The 24694-nt window shown below is 58.1% G+C and overlaps 3 protein-coding genes across 7 annotated transcripts; 1 reads left to right on the plus strand and 2 right to left on the minus strand.

Moving 5' to 3' along the window:
• Positions 1-1149: 1149 nt before the first annotated feature.
• Itfg2 (integrin alpha FG-GAP repeat containing 2) lies at positions 1150-9377 on the plus strand. Of its 3 annotated transcripts, none has more exons than XM_090325225.1 (12): positions 1150-1626; positions 4292-4387; positions 5031-5072; positions 5160-5331; positions 5513-5652; positions 5759-5913; positions 6007-6104; positions 6190-6243; positions 6354-6445; positions 7293-7527; positions 7963-8136; positions 8228-9377. In XM_090325225.1, exons 1-12 carry the CDS (start codon positions 1531-1533, stop codon positions 8359-8361), a joined length of 1488 nt encoding a protein of 495 aa, XP_090181351.1. In that variant the 5' UTR covers positions 1150-1530; the 3' UTR covers positions 8362-9377. The 3 variants fall into 3 exon arrangements, with proteins under 3 accessions (XP_090181351.1, XP_090181352.1, XP_090181353.1); XM_090325226.1 differs by having other exon boundaries at positions 7293-7410; XM_090325227.1 differs by lacking the exons at positions 7963-8136; positions 8228-9377 and having other exon boundaries at positions 7293-7379; positions 7471-7539.
• Positions 9378-9890: 513 nt separating this feature from the next.
• Nrip2 (nuclear receptor interacting protein 2) lies at positions 9891-13819 on the minus strand. Its single transcript, XM_090325309.1, has 6 exons — positions 13616-13819; positions 11626-11784; positions 11088-11170; positions 10870-10979; positions 10692-10744; positions 9891-10582 (listed from the first exon to the last, which is right to left on the minus strand). The coding sequence occupies exons 1-6, from the start codon at positions 13805-13807 to the stop codon at positions 10391-10393; spliced, it is 789 nt and encodes a 262-aa protein (XP_090181435.1). The 5' UTR covers positions 13808-13819; the 3' UTR covers positions 9891-10390.
• Positions 13820-13841: 22 nt separating this feature from the next.
• On the minus strand, positions 13842-24454 carry Tex52 (testis expressed 52). 3 transcript variants are annotated; one of them, XM_090325306.1, is made up of 4 exons: positions 24264-24453; positions 21710-22257; positions 20290-20364; positions 13842-13891 (listed from the first exon to the last, which is right to left on the minus strand). In XM_090325306.1, the coding sequence occupies exons 1-3, from the start codon at positions 24345-24347 to the stop codon at positions 20331-20333; spliced, it is 666 nt and encodes a 221-aa protein (XP_090181432.1). In that variant the 5' UTR covers positions 24348-24453; the 3' UTR covers positions 13842-13891; positions 20290-20330. The 3 variants fall into 3 exon arrangements, with proteins under 3 accessions (XP_090181432.1, XP_090181431.1, XP_090181433.1); XM_090325305.1 differs by lacking the exon at positions 13842-13891 and adding an exon at positions 18951-19034 and having other exon boundaries at positions 24264-24452; XM_090325307.1 differs by lacking the exons at positions 13842-13891; positions 20290-20364 and having other exon boundaries at positions 21706-22257; positions 24264-24454.
• Between the last annotated feature and the right edge of the window lie 240 nt (positions 24455-24694).

Below are 24694 nucleotides of genomic sequence, written 5' to 3' on the forward strand. Positions count from 1 at the left end.
CATGCAGGGGAAAGTGGTCAGGACCCCCTGGAATCATGCCTGCTGAACCCTTCCGCCCCTCCTGCCTCACAGGCCTGCCCCTGTCACTATGCCAAGATGGAAAGCAGAAAGCCAGGCTAGGGTGCTTGGGCAGGGCGCTGTGGCTTCCCGCACTGGCAGGCTGAAGCAGGAGAATTCCAGGCCAAGCTTGCGGTTCTGGGATCTGCCCCTGCAGACCTGCAGTTCCACTTGTGTGGATCCAGATTCCGGGGTTACAGGGCAGGAGAGGTACTGGGAGTACACAGGTGGAGCCTTCGCTCTGACCCTTGTGCCTTTCCACCTTTCAGACTCTTATTTGGCTCTTGACAAAAGCCTTAAAAAGGCATGACACTCAGCTGTGGTCAAAGTGACAGGGCCTTATGGTAAAGATTATTTACAAAGGCCATCAGCACTGCTCTGGTGCAGAAGGATCCAGTACAGAAAGCCAGAATGATGAGGAAAGTGAGATTTAGGCGCGGCGAAAGGCTGGGTCAGGCCAGGGTGTTTGGTGACCAAAGCAAGCTGATCAGCCGACTTTCTCCTGAGAACTTATCTTTTTCTTTGATTTCCCCCCCCCCCCCAGTCCTGGGCTTGGGCTCAGGGCCTGAGCACTGTCCTTGGACTTTCTCAAGGCTAGAGCTCTACCACTGGAGCCTCAGCACCACTTCCGGCTTTTTCTATGTATGTGGTACCGTGGAATCGAACCCAGGACTTCGTGCCTGCTAGGCGAGCACTCCACCACTAGGCCACACTCGTGGCCCGGCTCCTGAGCGCTTGTGTTTATCAAATCAAACACGATTTCAACTAAAACGGGAACATGACAGCACAGGGAAACAACCGGAAGCCACCTGGGCTCCACGGTTCCAGGTGGACTTAAAACTTAGATGGCTTTGCCCGCCCCTTCCGCTGGACGGGGAGAGCTGACAGTGACGGTCAGCGTGGCAGCAGGGAGATGCTAAGGGGGCTGCTGCTGCTGCTGCTGCTGCTCGGGAGGCTGAGATCTGAGTGTCCTGGGGTGAAGAGCTCGGGGACGGCGCCCGCCAAGTGCGCACACGAGGACACGCGTGTCCTTCATTCCATGACCGCTCGGATCACGCACACGCCGGAGCCTCCGCCCGCGGGGAGTCAGCCCGCCGCCTTCCAGCGCCCAGGGCCTTCCGACGTCCCGCTCCCGTGTCGCCACCCCCTTGATTGACAGCTAGGAACCTGCGTTGCCAGGGCAACGGAGGAAGGGGTCAAGGTCACTAGGGCGAGCCCTGAGGAGCCCCGTTGCCAAGGGAACAGGTCAGCAGCCCCAGCGCTCCCCCCCCCCTCGCAGGGCCGGCTTACCTGCGCGCGCCACAGGCAGCTGGAGGAAATGAGTGGCCCGTTCAACTGTCACTCACCGCCGCCCCGGGAGGCGGAAGTCCCGCCCCCTCGTGAGCCGGCTGCGTCACTTCCGGCCGCACGGCTGTCAGGAAGTGGCCGGGGCGTCTGGGGCGTCGTCTAGCGCCGCTCCCCGGTCCCTCGGCCATGAGGTCGGTTAGCTACGTGCAGCGCGTGGCGCTGGAGTTCAGCGGGAGCCTCTTCCCTCACGCCGTCTGTCTCGGAGACGTGGACAACGACGGGGTGAGTGAGGCGCCGCCGGGCCGCGCGCAGGCGCGGGCGGGGCGGAAGGGGCGGGGCTGGGGCCGGAAGTCTGAGGCTGAGCCTGAGCATGCGCACGAGGGCCGCCGCGGCGGACGGAGGCCTGGCGGAGCAGGACGGCCTCCCCAGCCCGCCCTGTCGGGACCGCTGGCACCTTTTGGTTAAGGAGGGTGCAGGATGGACCCTCCCGCCCTGCTGTGCGCGCCGGGGCGGACCCGGTGAGCTCGGTTAACTTCCGCCTCAGCTCCTTCAGAGCCTCAGAAACCGGTGGAGACGGGAGAGCCCGGCCGGCCTGCCTGCCTGCCTGCCTGCCTGCCTGCCTGCCGACAGATCGTGTCCGTCCCCCGCGGACATCCACGGCCTTCCCCACCGGCCCCCTGCCCAAGACAGACGAGACGGGCAGGCAGAGCGGTGGACGGACGGATGGGCAGACGGATGCATGGATAGACGGACGGGTGGATGGATGGACGGACGGGTGGATGGATGGACGGACGGGTGGATGGATGGACGGACGGTCGGACAGACAGACGTGTGGATGGACAGACGGGTGGATGGACGGATGGATGGATAGATGGATGGATGGATGGATGGACGGACGGGTGGATGGACAGATGGACGGGTGGATGGATGGATGGACGGACGGACGGACAGACGGATGGACGGACGGTCGGACAAATGGATGGACAGACGGAGGGATGGATGGACGGACGGACAGACGGACATGTGGATGGACAGACAGGTGGACGGACGGATGGGTGGATGGATGGATGGATGGACAGGTGGATGGATGGATGAACGGACAGATGGATGGATGGACGGACGGATGGATGGACGGTGGACGGACGGATGGATGGATGGATGGACAGACAGGTGGACGGACGGACGGATGGATGGATGGACGGACAGGTGGACGGATGGATGGACGAACACATGGATGGACTTCGTGCCCCTTCCCGCATTTGCCCCACCTCTCCTTTTGCCTGTGGCCTTCTGGGGCTTCCACAAGGCCTGGCCAAGGTGGTCCCAGGTGCCCAGCCTTTCCAAAGTGCTACCCCTTGGTTGAGTCTCAAAACCAGTCTCCATCTACTTTTAGTTTTTTTCCCCCACAGTCCCTTTATTGTGATTGTTGCTGTTTGAATAAATCAATACAGATAAAGCAGGCAGGACAGCGCCTGGCGCTCAGCTCTTGGTAACTGCCGAGTGCTGTTGTGACTTACAGGCAAGGCCAGCTCTCCCTAGCCTAGAGTCCACAATCCCGGATTCAACACATCTGCCAGGAAAAAGAACGGGGTCTAGCTGGAGTCCAGTGGCCTCACATCCGTAATCCTAGCTACTCAGGAGACTGAGACTTGAGGATCCCGGTTCAAAGCCACCTTGGAGCAGGAAAGCCCATGAAACTCTTCCAGTAAACTACTCAAAAAAGCTCACATGGCAGAGTGCTAGCCTTAAGCAAAAGAAACTCAGGAATAGCACCCAGGCCCTGAGTTCAGAACTGGCAAGAAATACAGAATCTCTGCCTGTACCTGTGAACACTTTTTCCACAAAGTGAAAAAAATTCAGCCACCCAATCACTAAGCTAACATCTCCAACTTTCTTCTGGAACGTTCTCCCACTATGTGCCAAGACTGCCCTTGAATTCCATCCTCCTGCCTCAGTCTCCCTGGTACTGAGGTTCCAGGTGGGATACACCATGCCCGGCTCCTATGCTGATTGTATAGATGAAAAGATGTAGTCAGAAAGAGCTGGTTTTAGTGGCACTTGGAACCTGTGTTGTACGTAGCCCCTCTCCTGGGCGTCTTAAGTCTTTCCAGATGATGGTAATTCCAGAGCTTCTGCGAAGGCAGGCGTGATACAAATAAACTCACTGTGTTTTTCTGTGATCTGATATTCTCAGATTGGGATTCGCACATCCCAGTCTACTTTGTTCATTTTTCCTCACTGTTTTCTGGGGGGGGGGGGGTCCCAAAAAGGCAGGACTGCAGGTGTGGGTCACTGTACCTTGTCTTTACCATGGATCTCTCCGGAAAGCTCCTGAGAATCTAATTTTAGTTCTCCGTGTGAGGGACAGGAAGGAAGTTCTCAAGAGAGAATCCGGAAGCTGATTGTGGACGGGGTTTGGAGCTGCGAGGTTACCAGGGTTCAGCCCTGAGCCAGCTGGGGAGCAGTGCTGGAGAAGCAGAGGGGCTCCACTCACCGCAGGGAGCCCCTCCTGAGAGCCGGGCTACCACGTGGGGCACCAGAGGCCCAGGGTGAGGGGTTGACAGCAGCCAGGCCTTCTGATCGCCCCTCCCCCCCCCCCCCCCCCCGCACACACCAGCACACGTGCAGACACACACGCACACACACACACCAGCACGCGTGCAGACACATACACACACACACCAGCACGCGTGCAGACACACACGCACACACACATACACACACGCACACGGTAAGCTCTGGCTGTGTGTGCGTTCCTCTGGAAGGAACGCAGGGCCCAGTGCCTGCTGCAGAAGTGACACTGGAGTATCACCCCGTCCACTCTGAAGGGACCCTTAGTGACATCAGTGAAGACGCACATCTCGCTGCGTCCCCAGGGTTAGGCTAACGACAACTGGCCTGGCTGGCCAGGACCCCACCCTCACGCGCCTTTCCTCTCCACCTCCAGTTGAACGAGCTGGCCGTGGGCGACACAAACGGGAAGCTGTCTGTGTACAAGAAGGACAACAGCCGGCCATGGCTCTCCTGCGCTTGCCAGGGCATGGTCAGTGTTCTGGCCCTGAGCCCCTCACCCCTCAACCTAGCTGCTGCTTCTGGTCATGTGGCTCAGGGAAAGGGGGGCCCCCAGGCCTGGCTCATCTGCCCCTCCTCCCCGTCTGGCCCCCCCCCCCCGTCAAGGATGAGACTTCTTTTCTGGGGTCCTGGGGGGCTTTCTGGACGCGGCCCAGGGCTGGTTGGTCTGACAAGAACTCAGGGCCTGGGCCCTGACCCTGAGCTGCTTTTGCTCAAGGCTGGCGCTCTACCCCTTGAGCCACAGCTCCACTTGTGGCTTTTTCTGTGTATGGGGTACTGAGGAAGGGAACCCGGGGCCTCACGCATGCTCGGGGAGCCCTCCACCACTGAGCCACCTTCCCACGTTTGCCGTGGCCGATGGGAATTGATGGCTCACACCTGTCGTCCTAGCTGACACCTGCAGACTGTGGTTCAAAGCCCGCCCAGACAGGAAAGTCCATGAGACGCTTATCTGCAATTAATAAGGAAGGAAGAGGGGAAGCAAGAAGGGAAGGGAGGAAAGGAGGGAGGGACGGAGGGACGGAGGGACGGACCTGCCGCCATTCCTCCTTGCTGTGCTTGGTTTGGGAGGGCTGGTCTCTCCCATGGCTCCCGAGCCCCTCTTTCCCTTGCAGCTGACCTGCGTTGGGGTTGGAGATGTGTGCAATAAAGGGAAGGTAAGATCTTGGGCTCCAGTAACCTCCCCCCCCCCCGCCCCAGCCCTGCTCCCCTCCCCAGCCCACCCCCTGCACCTCACTTCCCAGAACCTGGTGGTGGCCGTGAGCGCCGAAGGCTGGTTCCACCTGTTGGACCTGACGCCCGCCAAGGCCTCGGATGGCTCGGGACCCCTCGAGGCCCTGGCCGGTGAGGAGCAGCGCCCCGTCTTCAAGCAGCACATCCCCGCCAACACCAAGGCCATGCTGATCAGCGACATCGGTGGGCACGGCAGTTGCCAGGCGGGGGAGGCCGGGGGTCCGCGGGGCGGGGGGCTAAAGGCAGCTAAACGGCGCGGCGGGCGCGCCAGGCAGCCCCGAGCCCCGGAGGCGGGCAGGCGGCTGCCCCGGGAGCCGCGGCCAGGCCCCACGTCCACCGGGGCGGTCGGACTCTGTGCCCACAGACGGAGACGGGCGCTGCGAGCTGGTGGTGGGCTACACGGACCGAGTGGTGCGGGCCTTCCGCTGGGAGGCGCCGGCCGAGGGCAGCGAGCCCCTGAGCGGCCAGCTGGTGGCCCTCAAGAAGTGGATGCTGGAGGGTCAGGTGAGCGGCTGCATCCGGGGTGCCCGAGCCCTGGCGCCCCTCCTCCCTGCCTCCGCCCCCGCTGGGCGGAGGCTCCGTCCCCACTGGGGCTGCGCTCCCCGGCCAGGTGGACAGTCTGTCAGTGACCGTGGGGCGCCGGGGAGGGCCGGAGCTGATGGCGTCGCAGCCGGGCTGTGCCTACGCCGTTCTCCTCTGCACCTGGAGCCAGGACCAGCGCGCAGGGGCGCCCCCCGCCTCCGAGGGCGCTGCGGAGGCCGGCAGGTAAGGGCCCCCCCATCCCGGGCAGGCGTGGGGGAGGGAGGGAGGCCCCCGCCTCTCCCGGCCCCCACCAGCAGCAGAGCGCCCCTCCCCCAGGGAGACCCCCGCTCCCCGAGACGTAGTGCTCCACCAGACGTCCGGCCGGATCCACAACAAGAACGTGTCCACCCACCTGGTCGGCAACATCAGACAGGGTGAGGGCCGGGCAGCCCTTCCAGTCCCACCCCACAGCCCCCCAGCCGCCCCTCACGCTGTCGCCCCCCTGCCCTCCCCCCCCAGGTCACAGCTCTGATCGCCGTGGCTCCAGCCTCTTCGCCCTGTGCACGCTGGATGGTGAGCAGGGCCGGGCCGGGCCGGTCTTCCCTCTGCTGTGGGGTTCCCTCTGCTGCGGGGTTCCCCTCTCCACCCCACCCCACCCCACCCCGACCCACCTCTCCCCACAGGGACCCTGAAGCTAATGGAAGAGGCAGACAAGCTGCTGTGGTCTGTGCAGGTGGATCACCAGCTGTTCGCCCTGGAGAAGCTGGATGTCACGGTGAGTGAGAGGGGAGGAGCCCCTGCCGCCACCCTCTTGTCCTGGGCCCCGAACAGATGTCAGTGCCTCTGATCTGTTCCCTGCCAGGCTTCCGGAAAGGTCCCCGTCATCCCTCTTGGCAGGGCCTGAGCAGTGCGCCTGTTGACAGGCGGATGTAGTCATTTCATTCGCCACCTGCCCCATCTCATACAGCCCCTGCCGTTAGATCTTTTCGTGGTTGTCATCTTTTTGTTTGCTTGTTTTGCAGGTGCTGGGGCTTGAACTCAGGCCCTGAGCACTGTCCCTGAGCCTTTCTGGGCTCAAGGCCAGTGCTCTACCACTTGAGCCACAGTGCCACTTCTGGCATTTTCTGAGTAGTTTATTGGAGATAAGAGTCGTCTTACAGATGTTACTGCTTGGACTGGCTTTTTTTTTTTTTCTTGCCAGTCACGGGGTTTGAACTCAGGGCCTCAGCAAGGTTTTATCTCAAGGTTAGAGCTCTACCACTTGAGCCACAGCAGCATTTCCGGCTTTTTCTACGTATGTGTACGGAGGAATCGAACCCAGGTCTTCATGCATGCTAGGCCAGCACTCTACCACTAGGCCACGCTCCTGGCCCCTGGGCTGGCTTTGAACCACGATCCATCCTCAGATCTCAGCCTCCCGAGTATCTAGGATGCCAGGCGTGACCCACCAGCGCCCGGCCGGATGGTTTTTGAGGCAGGGTTTCCCATCCCGGCCCAAGCTGCCCTAGAACTTAGAAACCCACACGTGGTGTGACACCAGCCACGCCCCGCGGGCCGGCTAGCTCCTCCGGAAGGCCGTCCACTCTCTCCTGCTTTGATCCCTTTCCTCTGGACTTCTCCAGGGCAACGGGTGTGAGGAGGTGGTGGCGTGCGCGTGGGATGGACAGACGTACATCATCGACCACAACCGCTCCGTCGTCCGGTTCCAGGTGGATGAGAACGTGCGGGCTTTCTGCGCGGGTGAGCCCCCGGCCCGCGCCTCACCGCTCTGCCCTGCCACCATCTTGATCTTTCCAACAGGAATGAAGCCCTTGAGAAAGGGCTGGGGACGTGGCGAAGTGGGAGACAGCTTACCAAGCAAGTGCCAAGCCCTGGGTTCAAACCCTGGTACCCGAGGAAAAGTCGAACGGGAGGGAGGGGACGGGGTTTTAAACGGGGTGATTTCTTGACCCCTTTTGGGGTGTGGGAAGACATTTCCCCCCTGAGCACAACAGACTCCATGAAGAAAACGCTCCCCGAGCATTTTGTCTAGTTCCAACTTGGGGGACCTGAGAAGTAGCACTGGCTGTGGGAGTGACAAGGGGTCAGGCCTGGGTCCTGGGGTCACTGAGGGCTTGAACTCGGGGCCTGGGCGCTGTCCCTGAGCTCTTTCACTCAAGCCAAGAGCCCCGGCCGTGGCGGTTGTCCTTCTGTCTGTCTGCCCGTCTGTCGCCCGTGGTCTTTCGTGCTCTTGCCCTTCCAGCCGTGGGTGAAGCAGGCCGGCCCCGTGACCCCCGTCCTCCCCTCTCCCAGGCCTGTACGCCTGCAAAGAGGCGGGCAACAGACCGTGCCTGGTGTACGTCACCTTCAACAAGAAGATCTACGTGTACTGGGAGGTGCAGCTCGAGCGCATGGAGTCCACGAGTCTGCTCAAGGTGCTCGAGGCCCAGCCGGAGTACCGCCGCCTGCTGCAGGAGCTGGGCGTGGGTGAGTGCCGCCACCCCGAGCCCGGCCCTGCGCCCCAGGCTCCCGCCACCTCCCACACCACCACTCACCGTTCCACGCTTTGAACCCTCAGACCCCGGTGACCTCCCCGCAGCCCGCAGCCTGCTCCACCAGACACTCTACCACCCGGGCCAGCCTCTGCCAGACCTGCCTCCGCCAGACCAGCCACTGCCCTGGGCCCTGTCAAGTCCCCAGGACCCCACCTAGCCCACGTTCTCAGTGGCCCTGGCAGGGCGGGGTGGACATCAGGGGTGCAGCTGTGGATGGTTGAATACGGGAGGGGGGCTGGGGGACCCCTGTGTCACTCCCTCGGGGCCCACCTCCCTCCCTGGCACTGCAGACCTAGGATGGCAGCAGCGAGAAGGCCCCGCCCAGCGCTGCCCTCCTGCCCTGGCACCCAGGACCTTGCAGGCCTGGGAGACCCAGGGCTCTGGTTCAGGCGGTTTTCAGGACATGGGCAGTGCCCACTTCCCTGTGCCCCTGCCAGCCCGAGGCCAGTGCTTCTCCAGATAATACTCAGGGCTTTCTCCCCCTGTTCTGTTTCGGGTGCCAGCCCGGAGTTTGACCTCGGGGCCTGGGTGCTGCCTCTGAGCGTCGATGGCCAAGGCCTCTCCTCCAGCCACAGCTCCACTTCCGGCTTTTGCTGGTCCACTGGAGAGGAGAGTCTCACGGACTTTCTTGCCCAGCCTGGCTTTGAACTGTGATGTCGGGTCTCGGGCTCCTGAGTAGCTAGGATGGCAGGCGGGAGCCTCTGGTGCCTGGCATGGCTTCCTGCCCACCCCCTCCCCACAGCTTCCCAGTACTGGAGGCAGAGCTTCCACGCCTGCCAGACAGGCACTTAGCACGGAGCCACGCCGCCGCCCTGCCTCGATGGTCTGTTAGACGCTGATCTGCCCGGCTGGACAGCTCAGCGTGGGGCCTGCCCATCCCTGGCCCACGTTCCTCCCGTGACTCAGCTGTGGGCCAAGCTGAAGGTAGTGGCTTTCGGCTGGGTTATAGCCCCGACAGAGGGCTGGGAAGGTGGCTTAGCGGTAGAGTGCTGGCCTGGCATACAAGAAGCCCTGGAGTCCACGCCTCAGCACCACAGACACAAAGAGCCGGAAGTGGGGCCGTGGCACAAGTGGTAGAGTTGCCAGCCTTGAGCAAAAAGAAGCTCAGGGACAGCGCCCAGGCCCTGAGTTCAAGCCCCTGGACTGGCTAAATAAATAAAATGGAAAGAGTGAGGAAGCATCCGGCGGTATTCTCCCCCCGGGTATCACTCTGTCAGGGTCACGAGTGGGTGTGTGGAAGCTGAGAGGAGGAGGAACCCGCTCCTGAGAGCTCTGCCACGCCGACCCTGCCCGGGCAGGTCAGTCCCGAGGCGTGACACTGACCACGGTCACCTGGCCAGTAGCGCTGCCATAAACGTCCACCCAGACCAGCGGCCAGCCCAGCTGGAGAAGCAGGTGTTTATTGGGCGGAGGGGCAGCGGGAGGGCTGGCCTGGGGCCCCCGGCCTGAGGCAGCAGAAAGAAGCAAAAACCCTGGGGCCCGGCAGTGGGGACACGGTGACAGAGCCGATGCAGTCCCCTCCTCTGCGCCACAGCTGGGTCCTGGCCTGCAGGCTCTTTTCCTCTACCCTGGGCCCGGGATTTCACCTCCAGCCCAGGTGGGAACCTGGTTTCCAGGTTCACTGAGGCCAGGACAAGACTAGTTCAAGGCAGAAGACCAGTGGCGGGGGGGGGGGGGGGGGGGGAGGGAGGGGGAGGAGGGGGAAGGCCTGAGGAGCAAGCAGGGCTTAAATCAGGAATTTAGCATAGTGGTAGAGTGCTGGCCTAGCATGCACGAAGACCGGGGCTTGATTCCTCGGTAACATACATAGAAAAAAGCCAGAAGTGGTGCTGAGGCTCAAGTGGTAGAGCTCTAGCCTGGAGAAAGTCCAGGAACAGTGCTCAGGCCCTGAGTTCAAGCCCAGGACGGACAAAAAAAAAAAAACCATCAGGAAGGAAGCCTGGGTGGGTGGTGCAGGTGTTAGCGGAGGACTGGCAGTCCATCCCTGCCCCGTGCAGGCCACAGAACCCTGCCTCTCCCATCCCTCCCCTGCACTCAGCGCGCGTGGGGCGGTACCCTAGGCCACGGGGAGGGAATGAAAGCCGTGGTCTTGTGGGAGGCCCCCCTTCTCACGCTGAGTGACCCCATCTTCTGTGTCTTCCACGTGTCCCGGGGAGGGTCAAGGGCCCCAGGCCAGCGAGGCCTGGTCAGGGGAGAGAGGGTGAGGTGGGGGACAGCTGAGGGGGGCTCGGGGCAGGGTGGGGGCAGACGGCAGCCCCCTGCCTGTCCTCCTGGGCACCCTCCAGGCGCTGGCCCGGCTCATGGTCCACGGGCGAGAAGGGCAGCTCCATGGACAGGGCTCCCAGCCGCAGCACCCCGCGCTCCAGGTCAATGCAGCACTGTGGGGGAGGGGATGCGCCATCAGCGACCCCCCAACTCCCCTCCTCAGTGGCCCAGGCCTTCGCCCTCCACCCCACACCCCGGTGGTCTCGGAGCCCAGCGCCTCACCTTGAGGGAACGCAGGGTCCGCAGGCCGAGGCTCAACTCGGGGGACTCCACATCTGCACAGTCCTCAGGCCTGGAGGTCTCTGCCCAGGCCCCACCCGCAAGGGCAAAGTGGGGGGTAAGAGGCAGGCAGGGGACGCCAGGCCTCGCCCCCCCCATGCCAGGGGCTCCCGGCACTCACCCACCACCCTCGCCTCGCAGACCAGGGGCTCCGGGCCCAGCTCCAGCTGCAGTCGCTGCACTGGGGTTGAGGATGCCGATGTCAGCTCTCCACTTGGGGTTTGGGGGAGCCTGTCATTGGGAAACAAGGGCTTTGGCCCTCACAGCCCCAGCCTACACCCCTTTCCTCCCTCCCCTGCAAGAGCCTGCTCGCCCCCGCCTCGTCGGCCTCACTCTTACCCCAGGCGCTGGAGGCCTGCGGCGGAGATCTGGTTGTACTGGATGCTGGTGTTGACTGCCACGCTAAGCCGCTGACCCTGGCACTGAGAGGGGGTCGGGGGGTCAGCGAAGCCCCCCCCAGGGCAGGAGAGGGGGTTAGATGGGAACCTTCACATTTGCTTTTATTTATTTATTTATTTTTTTTTGCCATTTCTGGGCCTTGAACTCAGGGCCTGAGCCCTGTCCTTGGACTTTCTCCAGGCTGGAGCTCTACCACTTGAGCCTCTGCACCACTTCTGGCTTTTTGCTATGTATGTGGTACTGAGGAATCGAACCCAGGTCTTCGTGCATGCTAGACAAGCACTCTACCACTAGGCCACACTCCTGACCCCATCCGAGGGACTCTCCCTCCACCTCACTACCATCGAGAAAAAGCCAGAAGCGGGCTGCGGTGGAGAAATGGCTCAGGTGGTGTTGAGCACAGAGAGAGAGTAGCCAGGCCCAGCTTGGGCCGAGGCCCTCTGCCCCCCCCCCCCCAGCAGGTGGGTTCACTGCTCACCTTGCAGCTCACGCAGAGAGCGGGGCCCTCTGTCCCCCCAGGTTTCCTGCTTCCTTCCTGGCCCTGGCTCTCCGTGCCAGCCAGCACTGGAGGGGTCGCCCCCTGGAGCCGGCCGTGGTGACCCTCTACCAGGCGTCTCTGAAGCACGCTGTGTGGCTGCTGGCTCACAAAAAAACAGGGTGCAATGAACTCAGGTGTCCCCCCACCTTAATCCCCACACAGTGCTGAGAGGTGGGGGGGCATTCCAGCACCAACCCAGACCTGGGCCTAAGGAGGCAGGTGGCAGCTGCCAGCCAGGGGGCCCTGCAGCCAGAGGTGTAGAGCAGAGGGACCCACACCCCAGGCTCCAGTCACAGCCTGAGGTCTGAGGAGCAAGGTTTGAGGCCAGGCTGGGCAGGAAAGTCTGTTGAGACTCATCTCCAGCTGAAAGTGGAGGTAACTATGGGACAATGCCCAGGTCCTGAGTTCAAGCCCCAGTACTGGAAGATGGGGAGGACGGGGCTGGGGGCTGTCCCTGAGCTGTTTTTTCCATTCAAGGCTGGCGCTCTACCACTTGAGCCACAGCTCCACTTCCAGCTTTTTGCTGGTTCATCGGAGATGAGAGTTTCATGGACTTTCCTCAGATCTCAGCCTCTTGAGTGGCTGGGATGGCAGGCCTGAGCCACGGGCGCCCCCCTGCCCACGGGCAGCCTGGGTAAAGCTTCCGCCTCTCTTCTGCCGCCCCGCTCTGCTCCTGCTCGTCCCTCTCCCTCCTCGAGGAGGGCTCTGTTTCACATGTGTTTATTTTAGGTGTGACCGCGCCACACTGGCCTGCTCTGAGATCGTTCCCCCTCCCCCCAGATGGGAGTCTGGCTTCCTTTTTATGCCCTTGGCCTTGTTCCCAGCAGCGAGCTGCCAGCTCAGGGTGGGGGGGAGTGCAGTCTACTCTGGGCCAGCTGGGAAAAGGGACTCTACCTCCCCACCCTCTTCTGTCTTTCCCACGGTGGCTGCAGCCTCCCAGCCTCTCCCACCACCGTGCAGTGGGTTCCAGAGCTGTGGCACACAGGGTGGGCACGGCTGCTTCTCCCTGCCCGCTGGGTCTTAACTCTCAAAGCCGGGTAACTGCTAGAGAGGAGCCCAGAGCGCAGGTAAGAAACCCAGAGCGGCTGGGCACCGGTGACTCACGCCTGTCGTCATCCCAGCTACTCAGGAAGCTGAGATCTGAGGATCGTGGTTCAAAGCCAGCTTGGGCAGGGAAGTCTGTGTGACTGGTATCTCCAGTGAACCATCAGAAAACCAGAAGTGAAGCTGTGGCCCCAAGTGGTAGAGCGCTAGCCTGGAGCTGACCAGCTCAGGGACAGTACCCAGGCCCTGAGTTCAAGACTCACAATCAACAAAAGCAAATAACCAAGGGAAAGCCCAAGGACCTGAGTTCAAGCCCCAGTACCAGTGTGGGGGGTGCAGGGGTACAGGGGTGGGAGGAAGGAAGGAAGGAAGAAGGAAGGGAAAGGAAAGGAAAGGAGAGAAAGAGCAACTTGCCTGGGTTAGTAAATGGCAGGGCTAAGATTAGGTCTCAAGCAAGGTAACCCCAAAGTCTTTGTAGAACAGTCCCCAACTGATATAGAAGCCTTAGGGTTCCGGTCTCCGGAAGCCACCATCCCTGTCTGTGCATGCTATGGTGGCTCCAGTGCTGTTGTGGGGGGCTGCAAGAGAACTTTCGACACGAGAGAGATGGCACCAGGGGTGTTTCCCAAAGGAACAATTTGGGATTTGGGGAGAGCAGCAAATCACCATCTTTGAACCGGCTGGACCTCTAGTCCCTCTCCTGGCCTTCACCTGAACCCCTGTCTGTACCCAGCGCAGCACCCTGGGGCCCCCAAAATAAGCCTGGGGGCCACCTGAAAGCAATGGTGGGAGAGGCCGATGGGGCGCAGGAGGCCCCACTGTCTCGAAGGCTGAGGTGTGTCCCCAGGACACCAGGAAGAGGAGGAGAGAAGGGGTCCAGCCTCACCAGGGTCTTGGAGGTGCCCAGTCGTCTGAGAGTGTCCAGCGGGAGGAGGTCGGCCGAGTCCTTGTGCAGGAACTGGGTGGCCTGTTTGAGACGGCGCTGCTGGCTCAGGGGTGCTGGGTCCCCGAGTGCTGCCATCTGTCCCCGGGGTCCGGGGCCTCTGTCACCCCCTGTGGCCTCTTGCCAGGCGCTCATGGCCTCTGGGTGGGCAGGCTGGGGCTTGGGGGGGAGGGGATCTCGCTGCCACTGCCTCCAGGCTCCAAACTGTCCCTTTCCCTCCTCAGGCAGGAGGTGGAGGAAACGAAAACATAAATCATGGCCAGATCCAGAGCCGGTAGTGGAGGGGGACAGAGGCGGGCCTTCCGGATAACCAATTCTGGGGTCCTGGGCAGAGCAGGCAGGGGCAGGCCGTGTGTGCCCGTAAAGGGTCCACCTGAAAGGGTCCTTCTGGCCCATTCTCCCACTCCCCAGCTTGCCTCTGCCTACTCTCTGCCCTCTGACTTCTTCCAGACAGCAAGGAGAAGGTGCTAGTCATATGGACCCTGAGCTCTTCCTTCTCAGGGGCCTGGGAAGGATGGAGACACATTTTGGGGTGTCTCCAGGCGCCCACATCTTTCGCCGTCTCATTAGCTCACTTCCGTGTCCTCCCATTCCCGTGTTAACTGTTAATGGGTTCCAAACAGCGGGGCTAGTGGCTCACGCCTGGCATTTCAGCTACTCAGGACGCTGAGATCTGAGGATTGTGGTTCAAAGCCAGCCTGGGGAAGGAAAGTCCTATGAGACTCATCTCAAAAAACAAATCAGAAGTGGTGCTGTGGCTCAAGTGGTAGAGCGCTAGCCTGGAACAGAAAAGCTTAGGGATGGGCTGGGAGTTTGGCCTAGTGGTTAAAGTGCTTGCCTAGCATGCATGAAGACCCGGGTTCGATTCCTCGGTACCACATACGTAGAAAAAAGCCGGAAGTGGTGCAGAGGCTCAAGTGGTAGAGCTCTAGCCTTGAGAAAGTCCAAGGACAGTGCTCAGGCCCTGAGCTCAAGCCCAGGACTGGCAAAAAAAAAAAAAAAGAAAAGCTTAGGAATGGCAACCAGGTCCTGAGTTCAAGCCCAGTACTGCCATAAAAGAGCACACACACACACACACACACACACACACACACACACACACACACAGAGGCTTGGAAATGTGAAAGAGCTGCTTATTGAATGTCAGTTATGTTATTGCATGTGGATAAAGTTTGAGGTCTAATGGATTAAGATAAAATGCACTATAAAATTAACTCCAGGGCTGGGAATGTGGCCTCGTGGTAGAGTGCTTTCCTAGCATGCATGAAGACCTGGGTTCCATTCCTCAGTACCACATTACATAGAAAAAGCTAGAAGTAGTGCTGTGGCTCAAATGGTAGAATGCTAGCCTTGACTACAGAAAAGCTCAGGGCCTAAGGCCAGACCCAGAGTTCAAGCCCCAGGATCAGTAAAATATAATAAATAATAATAATAATAATAATAGGGCCGGGAGTTTGGCCTAGTGGTAGAGTGCTTGCCTAGCATGCAAGAATACCCGGGTTCGATTCCTCCGTACCACATGCATAGAAAAAAAAGCTGGAAGTGGTGCTGAGGCTCAAGTGGTAGAGCTCTAGCCTTGAGAAAGTCCAAGGACAGTGCTCAGGCCCTGAGCCCAAGCCCAAGACTGGCAAAAAATAATTCCACTTGTTTTCTTCTTGGTTATATGGCAGCATTTTTTCTTTTATTGAATTGCTGAGGGTGGAACCCAGGACCTCAAACAACCCCAAAGGTTTTTGTCAGCTGTAGCACTTGAACTCAGGACCTGGGCACTGGCTCTGAGCCTTTTCACTCAAGGCTGGTGCTCTACCACTTGGAGCCACAGCTCTACTTCTGATTTTAAGGTGGTTTACTGGTAAGAGTCTGATGGGTTTTCCTGCCTAGACTGGCTTTGAACCTGCGATCTTCACATCTCAGCCGCCTCTTGAGTAGCTAGGATGACAGGTCTGAGTCACTGTGCCTGGCTAGCCCCATTTTTTTTTTTTTTGCAGGTCTTGGGGCTTGGACTCAGGGTCTGAGCACTGTCCTTGAGCTTTCTCAAGGCTAGAGCTCTACCACTTGAGCCACAGAGCCACGTCTGGGTTTTTTCTATGTATGTGGTACCAAAGAATCGAACCCCGGTCTTCGTGCATGCTAGGAAATTCTGGAAAAGAAAGGTCCTTGTGTCTCAGGCAGAAGACAGGCCTAGGGGAGATAGCCTGAAACAGAACCAACCCAGAGGCTCCCTTGAGCCCGCCAAGGGTTAACAGAGCGGGTGGTTGGTTCTATTTCAGGCTATCTCCCCTGGGCCTGTCAGATCCGCCTGAGACACAAGGACCTTGTTTCCAGAATTGCCCTGCCCAGAATTTTTCAGGAACCTATGCTAAGCTTGAAATGTTGGTATTTGTGACCCCAGTGTGATTCTCTCTGTGAGGGAGGGAGGGGTGTAGAAAGGTCAGGTGGCTTATGTGGTCAGGAATTCTAGTTCTGGGGCTGGATGGTTCACGCCTGGTCACAGCTTGAAGCCACACCAGGGAAGAAAGTCTGTGAGACTCCCCTCTCCAATGAACTGGTAGAAAAATTGAAGTGGAGCTCAAAGTGCTAGAGCACCAGCCTTGAGCTAAAGAGCTCGGGGGCAGCGCCCAGACCCTGCGTTCAGGCCCTAGGACCAAGAAAACAAAACAAGTCGTTCAGATTTGTGGGCTTCAAACTGATATTCAGATCTCACTCAACCTCCTCAGTTGTCAGGTTTACGGCATGTGCCACACTTAGGACAGAAATTAAGACTTTCTCCTCCTCCTCCTCCTCCTCCTCCTCCTTTCTTTTTGTGTGTGTGGGGGGGGTAATGGGGCTTGAATCCACCTGGGCGCTGACCCTGAGCTCTTCAGCTCAAGGCTACCACCCTACCCCTAGAGTTACAACGCCACTTCTGGTTTTCTGGTGGTTAATTGGAGTTAAGGACTTGAACTCAGGGCCTGTGCACTGTCCTTGGGTTTTTCCTCAAGGCTAGCGCTCTACCACTTGAGCCACAGCGACACTTCTGGCTTTTTTTCTGTATCTGTGGTGCCCAGGAATTGAAACTGAGGCTTCATGCCCGCTAGGCAAGCACTTTACCACTAGGCCACACTCCCGGCCCCTGGCTTTAAGTCTCGATTCTCAGATCTCAGCTCTCTGAGTAGCTAGGTGATGGGTGTGAGCCGCCGCGGCCAGCGCGTTGATTTTTTAAAAACAGTACTAGGCTTGGAATCGCAGTCTTCACCCCTGCCTGCTGCTTGAGCCAGACCTCCAGCCTCTGTTCCTCATTGTACGTTGCTTCCCCCCCCCACACTCTTCCTCCCATTTCCTCTTCTCCTGGGAACTATCACATTATCACATGCCTTCCTGCTCCCTCTGCTCCCTTCCACCCAGCTCCGACACCCCACTTTTCCCAGCTGCTCCAAGAAAGACACAGACACTGAAGTTTCAGTAGCCTCTCCAAGAGTCAGGGGTACAGAGGGGCCTGCAAGTCTGGGAAGCCTGTGGAAGCTGCTGTCCTGAAGCTGGGTCTCTTCAGCCCTGGGGAGGCTTGGGGTGGGGGGATCCTGTGGGAGAAGCCTGGGCTTAGGGCTCGGAAGTCTGGGGGCTGTGTGGACGCAGTGCCCCCCTCCCTTCTGAAGCTCCAGGACTGTCCAAGGCTCTAGCACCATCCGAGGCTCCGGCACCATCCAAGGCTCCAGTACCATCAGAAGCTCCAGCATCACTAAAGGCTCCAGCACCATCCGAGACTCCAGCATCATCCAAGGCTCTGATGTCATTCGAGGCTCCAGCACCATCAGAGGCTCCGGCACCATCCAAGGCTCCGGCACCATCGGAAGCTCCAGCATCACTAAAGACTCCAGCACCATCCGAGGCTCTGATGTCATCCAAGACTCCAGCATCATCCAAGGCTCTGATGTCATTCGAGGCTCCAGCACCATCAGAGGCTCCGGCACCATCCAAGGCTCCAGTACCACCGGAAGCTCCAGCATCACTAAAGGCTCCAGCACCATCTGAGGCTCTGATATCATCTGAGGTTCCAGCATCATCCAAGGCTCCAGCACCATCAGAGGCTCCGGCACCACCAGAGGTTCTGGCACCAGCAGAGGCTCCGGCATCACCTAAGGCTCCAGTACCATCGGAAGCTCCAGCATGATCCAAGGCTCCAGCACCCTCAGAGGCTCCAGCATCACCCAAGGCTCCAGCACCCTCAGAGGCTCCAGCATCACCCAAGGCTCCAGCACCATCAGAGGCTCCGGCACCATCAGAGGCTCCGGCATCATCAGAGGCTCCGGCACCATCAGAGGCTCCAGAATCATCCAAGGCTCCAGCACCATCAGAGGCTCTGGCACCATCAGAGGCTCCGGCACCATCAGAAGCTCTGATGTCACCCGAGGCTCCAGCATCATCTAAGGCTCCAGCACCACCAGAGGCTCCAGCATCACCCAAGGCTCCAGCACCATCAGAGGCTCCAGCATCATCAGAGGCTCCAGCACCATCAGAGGCTCCGGCACCATCAGAGGCTCCAGCATCACCCAAGGCTCCAGCACCATCAGAGGCTCCAGCATCACCCAAGGCTCCAGTACCATCAGAGGCTCCAGCATCACCCAAGGCTCCAGCACCATCAGAGGCTCCAGCATCACCCAAGGCTCCAGCACCATCAGAGGCTCCAGCATCACCCAAGGCTCCAGCACCATCAGAGGCTCCAGCATCACCCAAGGCTCCAGCACCATCAGAGGCTCCAGCATCACCCAAGGCTCCAGCACCATCAGAGGCTCCAGCATCACCCAAGGCTCCAGTACCATCAGAGGCTCCAGCATCACCCAAGGCTCCAGCACCATCAGAGGCTCCAGCATCACCCGAGGCTCCAGTACCATCAGAGGCTCCAGCACCATCCGAGGCTCCAGCACCATCAGAAGCTCTGATGTCATCCGAGGCTCTGGCATCATCCAAGGCTTCAATGCCATGAGAAGTTTCAGCATCCTCTGAGGCTCCGGCACCACCCCGGGATTGGTTCTCATCCCAGGTTCCTTCTGCATCCACGGCTCTGTCCCCCGTGGCTGCCCCAGCCTGAGCTTCAGCTTTGCCCCTTCTTCCGCGTCTTTTCCTGCCCGGGCCGTGGCGCTGTCGTGCCGTGGAGTTGTAATACAGAGGCATCACTACGCGGTCGGGAAGCAGGCTTTGGTACTTCTTCAGGAGGTCCTGGCTCAGCACGGGGCTGGGCTGATAGGCCAATTTGGTCATTTTCTCCTGGTAATGAGGCACGGGGTTGGGGCAGGGCCAGCCCCAGGTGGATGCCAAGGGCAATGGGTTGGGCAAGAAGGGGTCACCCTGAGGCTGGAACCGCCCACCGGCAGACACATGCACGGGCCTGGGGGGGGGGGTGAACAGGGAGACAGTCAGGGGAGAGCCGAGGCCAGAATGTGGCCTCCCCTTTTCCTCACTGGACGTGACCTGTGACACTGGCCTGCACCCCAAATGACCAAGGAGCTCCCAAAGCCTCGCTAAGCTTCCCAACCTGCTGATGTGCTAGACAGAATGTCATTGCCACATTCTCTGTTTGTGGCCGTGGGGCTTGAACTTGGGGGCCCAGGCGCTGTCACTGAGCTTTTTCACTCAAGGCTAGCGCTGTACCATTTTGAGCCACAGCACCACTTCTAGTTTCCTGGTGGACAATTGGAGATAAAGAGTCTCATGGACTTTCCTCTCCCAGCTGGCTTCGAACCACCAGCCTCAGATGTCAGCCTCCTGCCAGGCATGAGCCACCATCATGTTTTTCGTTGTGGGTGCTGAATGAAAGTGGAGATCCATTCAGGACCAGTTCCATGGGGAGGAAAATGCTCCAACCTGAGCTACAACACCAACTCTGTTATCTAGATTGTCTGAGACAGGGTTTTACTAGGTAACCCAGGCTGGCCTTGAACTTGGAATTCTCTCTTTGCCCCCCATGTCCTGAGATTACTTTTAGGGGTACACCATCCTGCCTGCTTTGAGATTCAGATTTTTTTCCCCATCAGAGGTTTGAACTCAGGACTTCAGGCTTGCCAGGCAGGTACGCTACTACCTATACCCTAGATACTTATTTATGTATGCTCTGAGGCTTGAACTCAAAGTCTGGGCACTGTACCCCAGTTTTGTATTTCCACCCCAGACCCTCAGGACTGGCGCTCTACCACTTGAGCCATAGCTCTACTTCAGCTTTCTGGTGGAGATAAGAGTGTCATGAGCTTTCCTTGTACAGTCTGGTTTGGGGCCTTGATTCTCAGATCTTGGCCTCCTGAAAAGCTAGGATTTTACAGGTGTAGCAATCCCGTGCCTGGTTGAGGCCAGATTCTTGCCTAGGTGCTCTATTTTATTATTTTTTTTGTCAATCATGGGGCTTGAATTTGGGGTGTGGGCACTGTCCCTGAGCTCTTTTTGTTCATGGCTAGCACTCTACCACTTTGAGCTATAGCTCTACTTCTGGTTTTCTGGCGGTTCCCTGGTGGTAAAGAGTCTCATGGACTTTTCCTGCCTGGGCTGGCTTTGAACCATAATCCTCAGATCTCATCCTCTTGAGCAGCTAGCATGACAGGTGTGTGCCATTGGTACCGGGCTGTGTTCCAGCTCTATCTTTCAGGCCTCACCTTTTTCCACTAAGGCAGTTCCCGTGGTGAGACAGGTGAGCTCAGCGCACGATCGACTTGGTCTTCTGGATCCGCCTGCAGTGTTAAATTGAACAGGAGGAGAGTGACTGGTTGAAGAGGTGAAATGGGCAAACGGTGGCAGCTTTTTCTCCACACCTGCTTCAGCAGGGACGCCCTGCTTTGCTACTGCTGCTGATTCAGAGTTCTCAACCAACCACAACGATACGTTCAAAACCACCCATGAGACGCTCTGAAAACAAAAATCCCACAAGGCTGGGGAATAGGTTGATGCTAGAAAAGTTGATTGGCATGTGTGGGGCCCTACATCGTATCTTTAATACATACAATCATAATAAAATATACTATAAAATAAATGTAATACCATAATATAAATATAATATGTCATAATGTGAAATACCAGGTCTAGTCAGGCACAGTGGCAAACACCTGTCATCCTGCCTGGGGAGATAGAGATCTAAGGGCTGAGGTTTGAGCCCAGCCCAGGTACCTTTCTCCTCTCCCCCCCACCCCCGAAAAAAAAAGTTCACAAGATTCCATCTCAATCAGTGTCTGGGCATGGTGGCTCATCCTTTCATCCACAATAGAGAGAGCACAAGACAAAGATCACAGCCTGGCATAAAGAAAGATCAGACATTAAAAGTAATCAAGCCAGGCCTAGTGGTGGAGAGCTTGCCTACACCATGCACGAAGCCCTGGGTTAGATTCCTCAGAAAAAGTGGTGCTGTGGGTCAAGTGGTAGAGTACTGGGCTTCAGCACTGGGTCAGGCCCAGGCCCTAAGTTCAAGAACAGGAGGAGGAGGAGGAGGAGGAGGAGGGAGAGGAGGAGGAGGAGGAGGAAGAGGAGGAGGAGGAGGAGTTGGAGGAGGAGGAGGCGGAGCTGAGGCTAAACACCAATGGCTGAGGTCTATATCCTAGCTACTCAGTATTCTCAGATTCTGAGATCTGAGGCTTACAGCTCAAAGCCGGGCAGGGCAGATAAACCCATGAGAGTCTGATTTCCAATTATAACAAGGTGTATGTGTGTGGGGGAATGAATGAAAGGAATAAGAAAACAGGAAGTGGAGGCGTTGTTCAAGTGGTAGAACACCCACTAAGGAGTCTAGCCAAGTGGGAGCTCATAGCCCTGGAGTCAAAGCCCCAGAACTAGAGAATGAAGTAGGAACACAGCTCGGGCCTGACCTTGATCTCCTAAATTGCAAAATTAAAAACAATCAGATGCCCGTAGATTCGAATACCCAGTCAGACAGCAGAAGAAACAGATATCAGAGAGAGGGCGCAGGGGACTCCAGGTAGAGAGGTGGGAAAGAAAAACCTCAAAGCCTCCCCTGCCCAAAAAATAAAAAATTAAAAACAGAGCGGTTGGACTCTGCCCCCCCCCCCCCCAAGGTCCCCATCTTACTTCTTGTAGCCCACGGGGGGCAAGATGTTGCCCTGAGCATCAAGCGGGGGTGCCCGGACTTCGCTCCTTAGCTTGAGCTTCTCCACCTCTTTCAGCTCCTTCACGGTTCTGGCCACCACCTGCTTCTTCCTGTTCACGTCCAGGAAGAGGGGCGTGCACTGGATGAAGGTGAGAAAGGTGCTGGGGCCCAGGATGGAGGGAGGGGGGATGGGCGGGTCAGCCGGGGAGCACGGAGAGCTCCTGGTTACCCAGCGCCATACATTGCTGTCATAGGGTTTGTCGGGCTGGTCCGGGAAGGTGGGTGGCAGGCGCCCCACGTCCAGCCACGTGTGGAAGCCCCAGGTATGCTGCCGGGCCATGTCTTTTCTGTGGCTTGCGAGGTGCTGATGCATCTTGTACTTGATTTCTGAGGGGGGCAGCTGTTTGCTGGCCAGCTGGTGGTAGCGTTTCGGGGTGAAGCCAGGAAACTCCGAGCCCTGCCTTGAGAATAGGAACTCACGCTGAGCCACGGTCTTGGGGGGCTGGCAGGAATCGGTGGCGTGGACCATCTAGGGAGAGACAGAAAGGGTGGGCCGTGCCCGCAGGGCCTCAGGGAGGTCTGCCTGCCTGCCTGCCTTTCTTCCTTCCATCCCTTTTCTTTCCTTTGCCTGTCCTGAGGCTTAAACCTCAGGGTACTGGGCGCTGTCCCTGAGTCTCTTTTGCCCAAGGCTTTTGCTTCTGGCTTTTTCTGCTTATGTGGTACTGAGGAATCAAACCCAGGGCTTCATGTATGCCAGGCAAGCACTCTACCACATTCCTAGCTTCTCTTTCTCCCATCCCCATTCTCTTTCTCTTCGGTGCCAGTAATGGAGATTGAACTCAGAGCCTAGGCACTGTCCCTGAGATTTGTGGTTGGTTTATTTTTTTATTTATTTTTCTCTCTTTTGGTTCCCATGCTGGGGCTTGAGCTCAGAGCCTAGACACTTGTCCCTGAGCTATCTTTGCCGAAGGCTAGCACTCTACCACTTGAGCCACAGAACCATTTCTGGCTTTTCTGAGTAATTCATCAGAGATGAGTCTCACAGCCTTTGTGCCTAGGGTGGCTTTGAACTGCAATCCTCAGATCTTAGCCTCCTGAGTAGCTAGAATGACAGGTGTGACCACCAGAGCCCAGCCACAGTGAGACTATTGTCCCAGCTGGGGTCCTGACAGGGGCCCTAAACGCTTGATTGGGGTGGGAGGAAAAGCCTCATGAGATGCAGGGAGGTCACGGGGAGAGCTTTGAAGGGGGTCTGTGCTGCCACAATGTCACAAGTCCAGAGAGGTGGGGTCGAGCAGCTATGGGCTAACTTCCTCACTGGTGAGCCCAGAGCTGGGGCCTGAGCTGTTCCAGCCCAGCTCATAGCCTAGCTACTCAAGAGGCTGAGATCTGAGGATCATGGTTCAAAGCCAGCCTGGGCAGAAAAGTCCATGAGGCTCTTATCTCTAATGGACCAGCAGGAAACCAGAGGTAGAACTGAGTTCAAGACCCATGATCACCATCAAAAAATAAAAGTTTCTCCCTGCCGTCCATTTTGAGGACTTTCCCGATTGTCTGTGCAGGTGATTTACACCTGTTTCTTTCAGCTTGGTTTACAGGCTGACCTTGAAAGGGAGGAGAGAATCTAGGTTTGAGAGATAACATATAACTTAAAACGTATCTAGCCTACATGTCTAATTCATATAATTCATAAAACGGGGCAGGGAGTTTGGCCTAGTGGTAGAGTGCTTGCCTAGCATACATGAAGACCCAGGTTCGATTCCTTGGTACCACATACATAGAAAAAGCCACAAGTGGTGCTGCAGAGCTCTCGCCTTGAGAAAGCCCAGGGACGGCGCTCAAACCCTGGGACTGGAGAAAACAACTCATAAAACTCCAAATCAGAAATGTTTCTGAGCAGGCCACATGACATCCCGAGGGACCACTGCTCACCCACAGCTGACTTTCCAAGACCTGCTGCAGTCAGAACACAGGCCCGCTACAGTGTACCACATTGTGTTTACCACATTGCGTTCAGGCTATGTACGCGATGCCTTTATAAAAGATAACACGTATCCTGTTTACTCTTGGGACCCATCCCCAAGATAACCTCATGGTTCACATGGTAACACTCCAGAATCTGAAAATATCCCAAATCTGAACTACCCAAGAGGTTGGCCAAGGAGTATTTTGGATAAAGGACATCAAACTTGTGCTATGCAAACATCCTGTTCCCTTTTTTTTTTTTTGCCAGTCCTGGGGCTTGAACTCAGGGTCTGGGCACTGTCCTTGAGCATTCTCAAGGCTAGTACTCTACCATTTGACCACAGCACCACTTCTGGCTTTTTCCATGGACATGATATTGAGGAACTGGAACCCAGAGCTTCGTGCATGCTAGGCGAGCACTCTACCGCTAGGGCCCCTGTGTTCTAAGACCTGCATTTATTGAGGTCCAGGATGAAAGGGAGGACAGAGGTGTTTCAGGCCGGAGGCCCTGGAGGGAGCAGTGCCAGCCTGTCAACAGCTCCTAGCTCCGTCGGGCAGCCTGCCCCCTACCTGCAGGAAAGGCTTGAGTCTAGATGCATCTTTCGGCTTGTACTGTCTCGGCCCTTGGAGTGATCTTTCGGGCTTGCTGGCCATTCTTCTTCTGAGCCTCAGGGACAGGACAGGTGACCAGGACAGGGGAAGGCCTGTCAGGTGCCATTGTTTGCTGCTGGGGTTGCTATGGTGATGGTCCCTGGCTGGTGCTACCGGGAGGAGGCCCTGAACTGTCCCAGGAGGCTCCTCAGTCCCTGGGGTTCTGGCTCCCTTTCTGGTGAGACAGGAAGAGGTCCGAGGACCAATCAGATGGAAGACGGTAACAGAACTGCTTCCGGGCCGGGCACTAGTGTTCACATCTCTGACCCCAGCTACTCAGGAGGCCGAGATCTGAGGATTGTGGTTCCAAGCCAGCCTGGGCAAGGCTCGGAGACTCTTGTCTCCAATGA

The sequence above is a fragment of the Megascapheus bottae genome, chromosome 37 (assembly GCF_031878675.1).
Source record: "Megascapheus bottae isolate mThoBot1 chromosome 37, mThoBot2.hap1, whole genome shotgun sequence".
Classification (NCBI taxonomy): Eukaryota; Metazoa; Chordata; class Mammalia; order Rodentia; family Geomyidae; genus Megascapheus; species Megascapheus bottae.

Excerpts from the sequence above, each read along its gene's own strand:
- Nrip2 (XM_090325309.1), bottom strand. The coding sequence starts at position 13,807 with ATGAGCGCCTGGCAAGAGGCCACAGGGGGTGACAGAGGCCCCGGACCC. Across the intron at positions 11,785-13,615 it reads TGGGCACCTCCAAGACCCTG|CAGCCACACAGCGTGCTTCA; the intron begins GTGAGGCTGGAC and ends TTTGTGAGCCAG. Across the intron at positions 11,171-11,625 it reads CTCTCTGCGTGAGCTGCAAG|TGCCAGGGTCAGCGGCTTAG; the intron begins GTGAGCAGTGAA and ends ACCCCCTCTCAG.
- Itfg2 (XM_090325225.1), top strand. The coding sequence starts at position 1,531 with ATGAGGTCGGTTAGCTACGTGCAGCGCGTGGCGCTGGAGTTCAGCGGG. Across the intron at positions 5,914-6,006 it reads GGCGCTGCGGAGGCCGGCAG|GGAGACCCCCGCTCCCCGAG; the intron begins GTAAGGGCCCCC and ends CCCCTCCCCCAG. Across the intron at positions 8,137-8,227 it reads GCTGCAGGAGCTGGGCGTGG|ACCCCGGTGACCTCCCCGCA; the intron begins GTGAGTGCCGCC and ends TTGAACCCTCAG.
- Tex52 (XM_090325306.1), bottom strand. The coding sequence starts at position 24,347 with ATGGCCAGCAAGCCCGAAAGATCACTCCAAGGGCCGAGACAGTACAAG. Across the intron at positions 22,258-24,263 it reads GACTCAAGCCTTTCCTGCAG|ATGGTCCACGCCACCGATTC; the intron begins GTAGGGGGCAGG and ends GTCTCTCCCTAG. Across the intron at positions 20,365-21,709 it reads CCCCCCGTGGGCTACAAGAA|GCGGATCCAGAAGACCAAGT; the intron begins GTAAGATGGGGA and ends TTAACACTGCAG.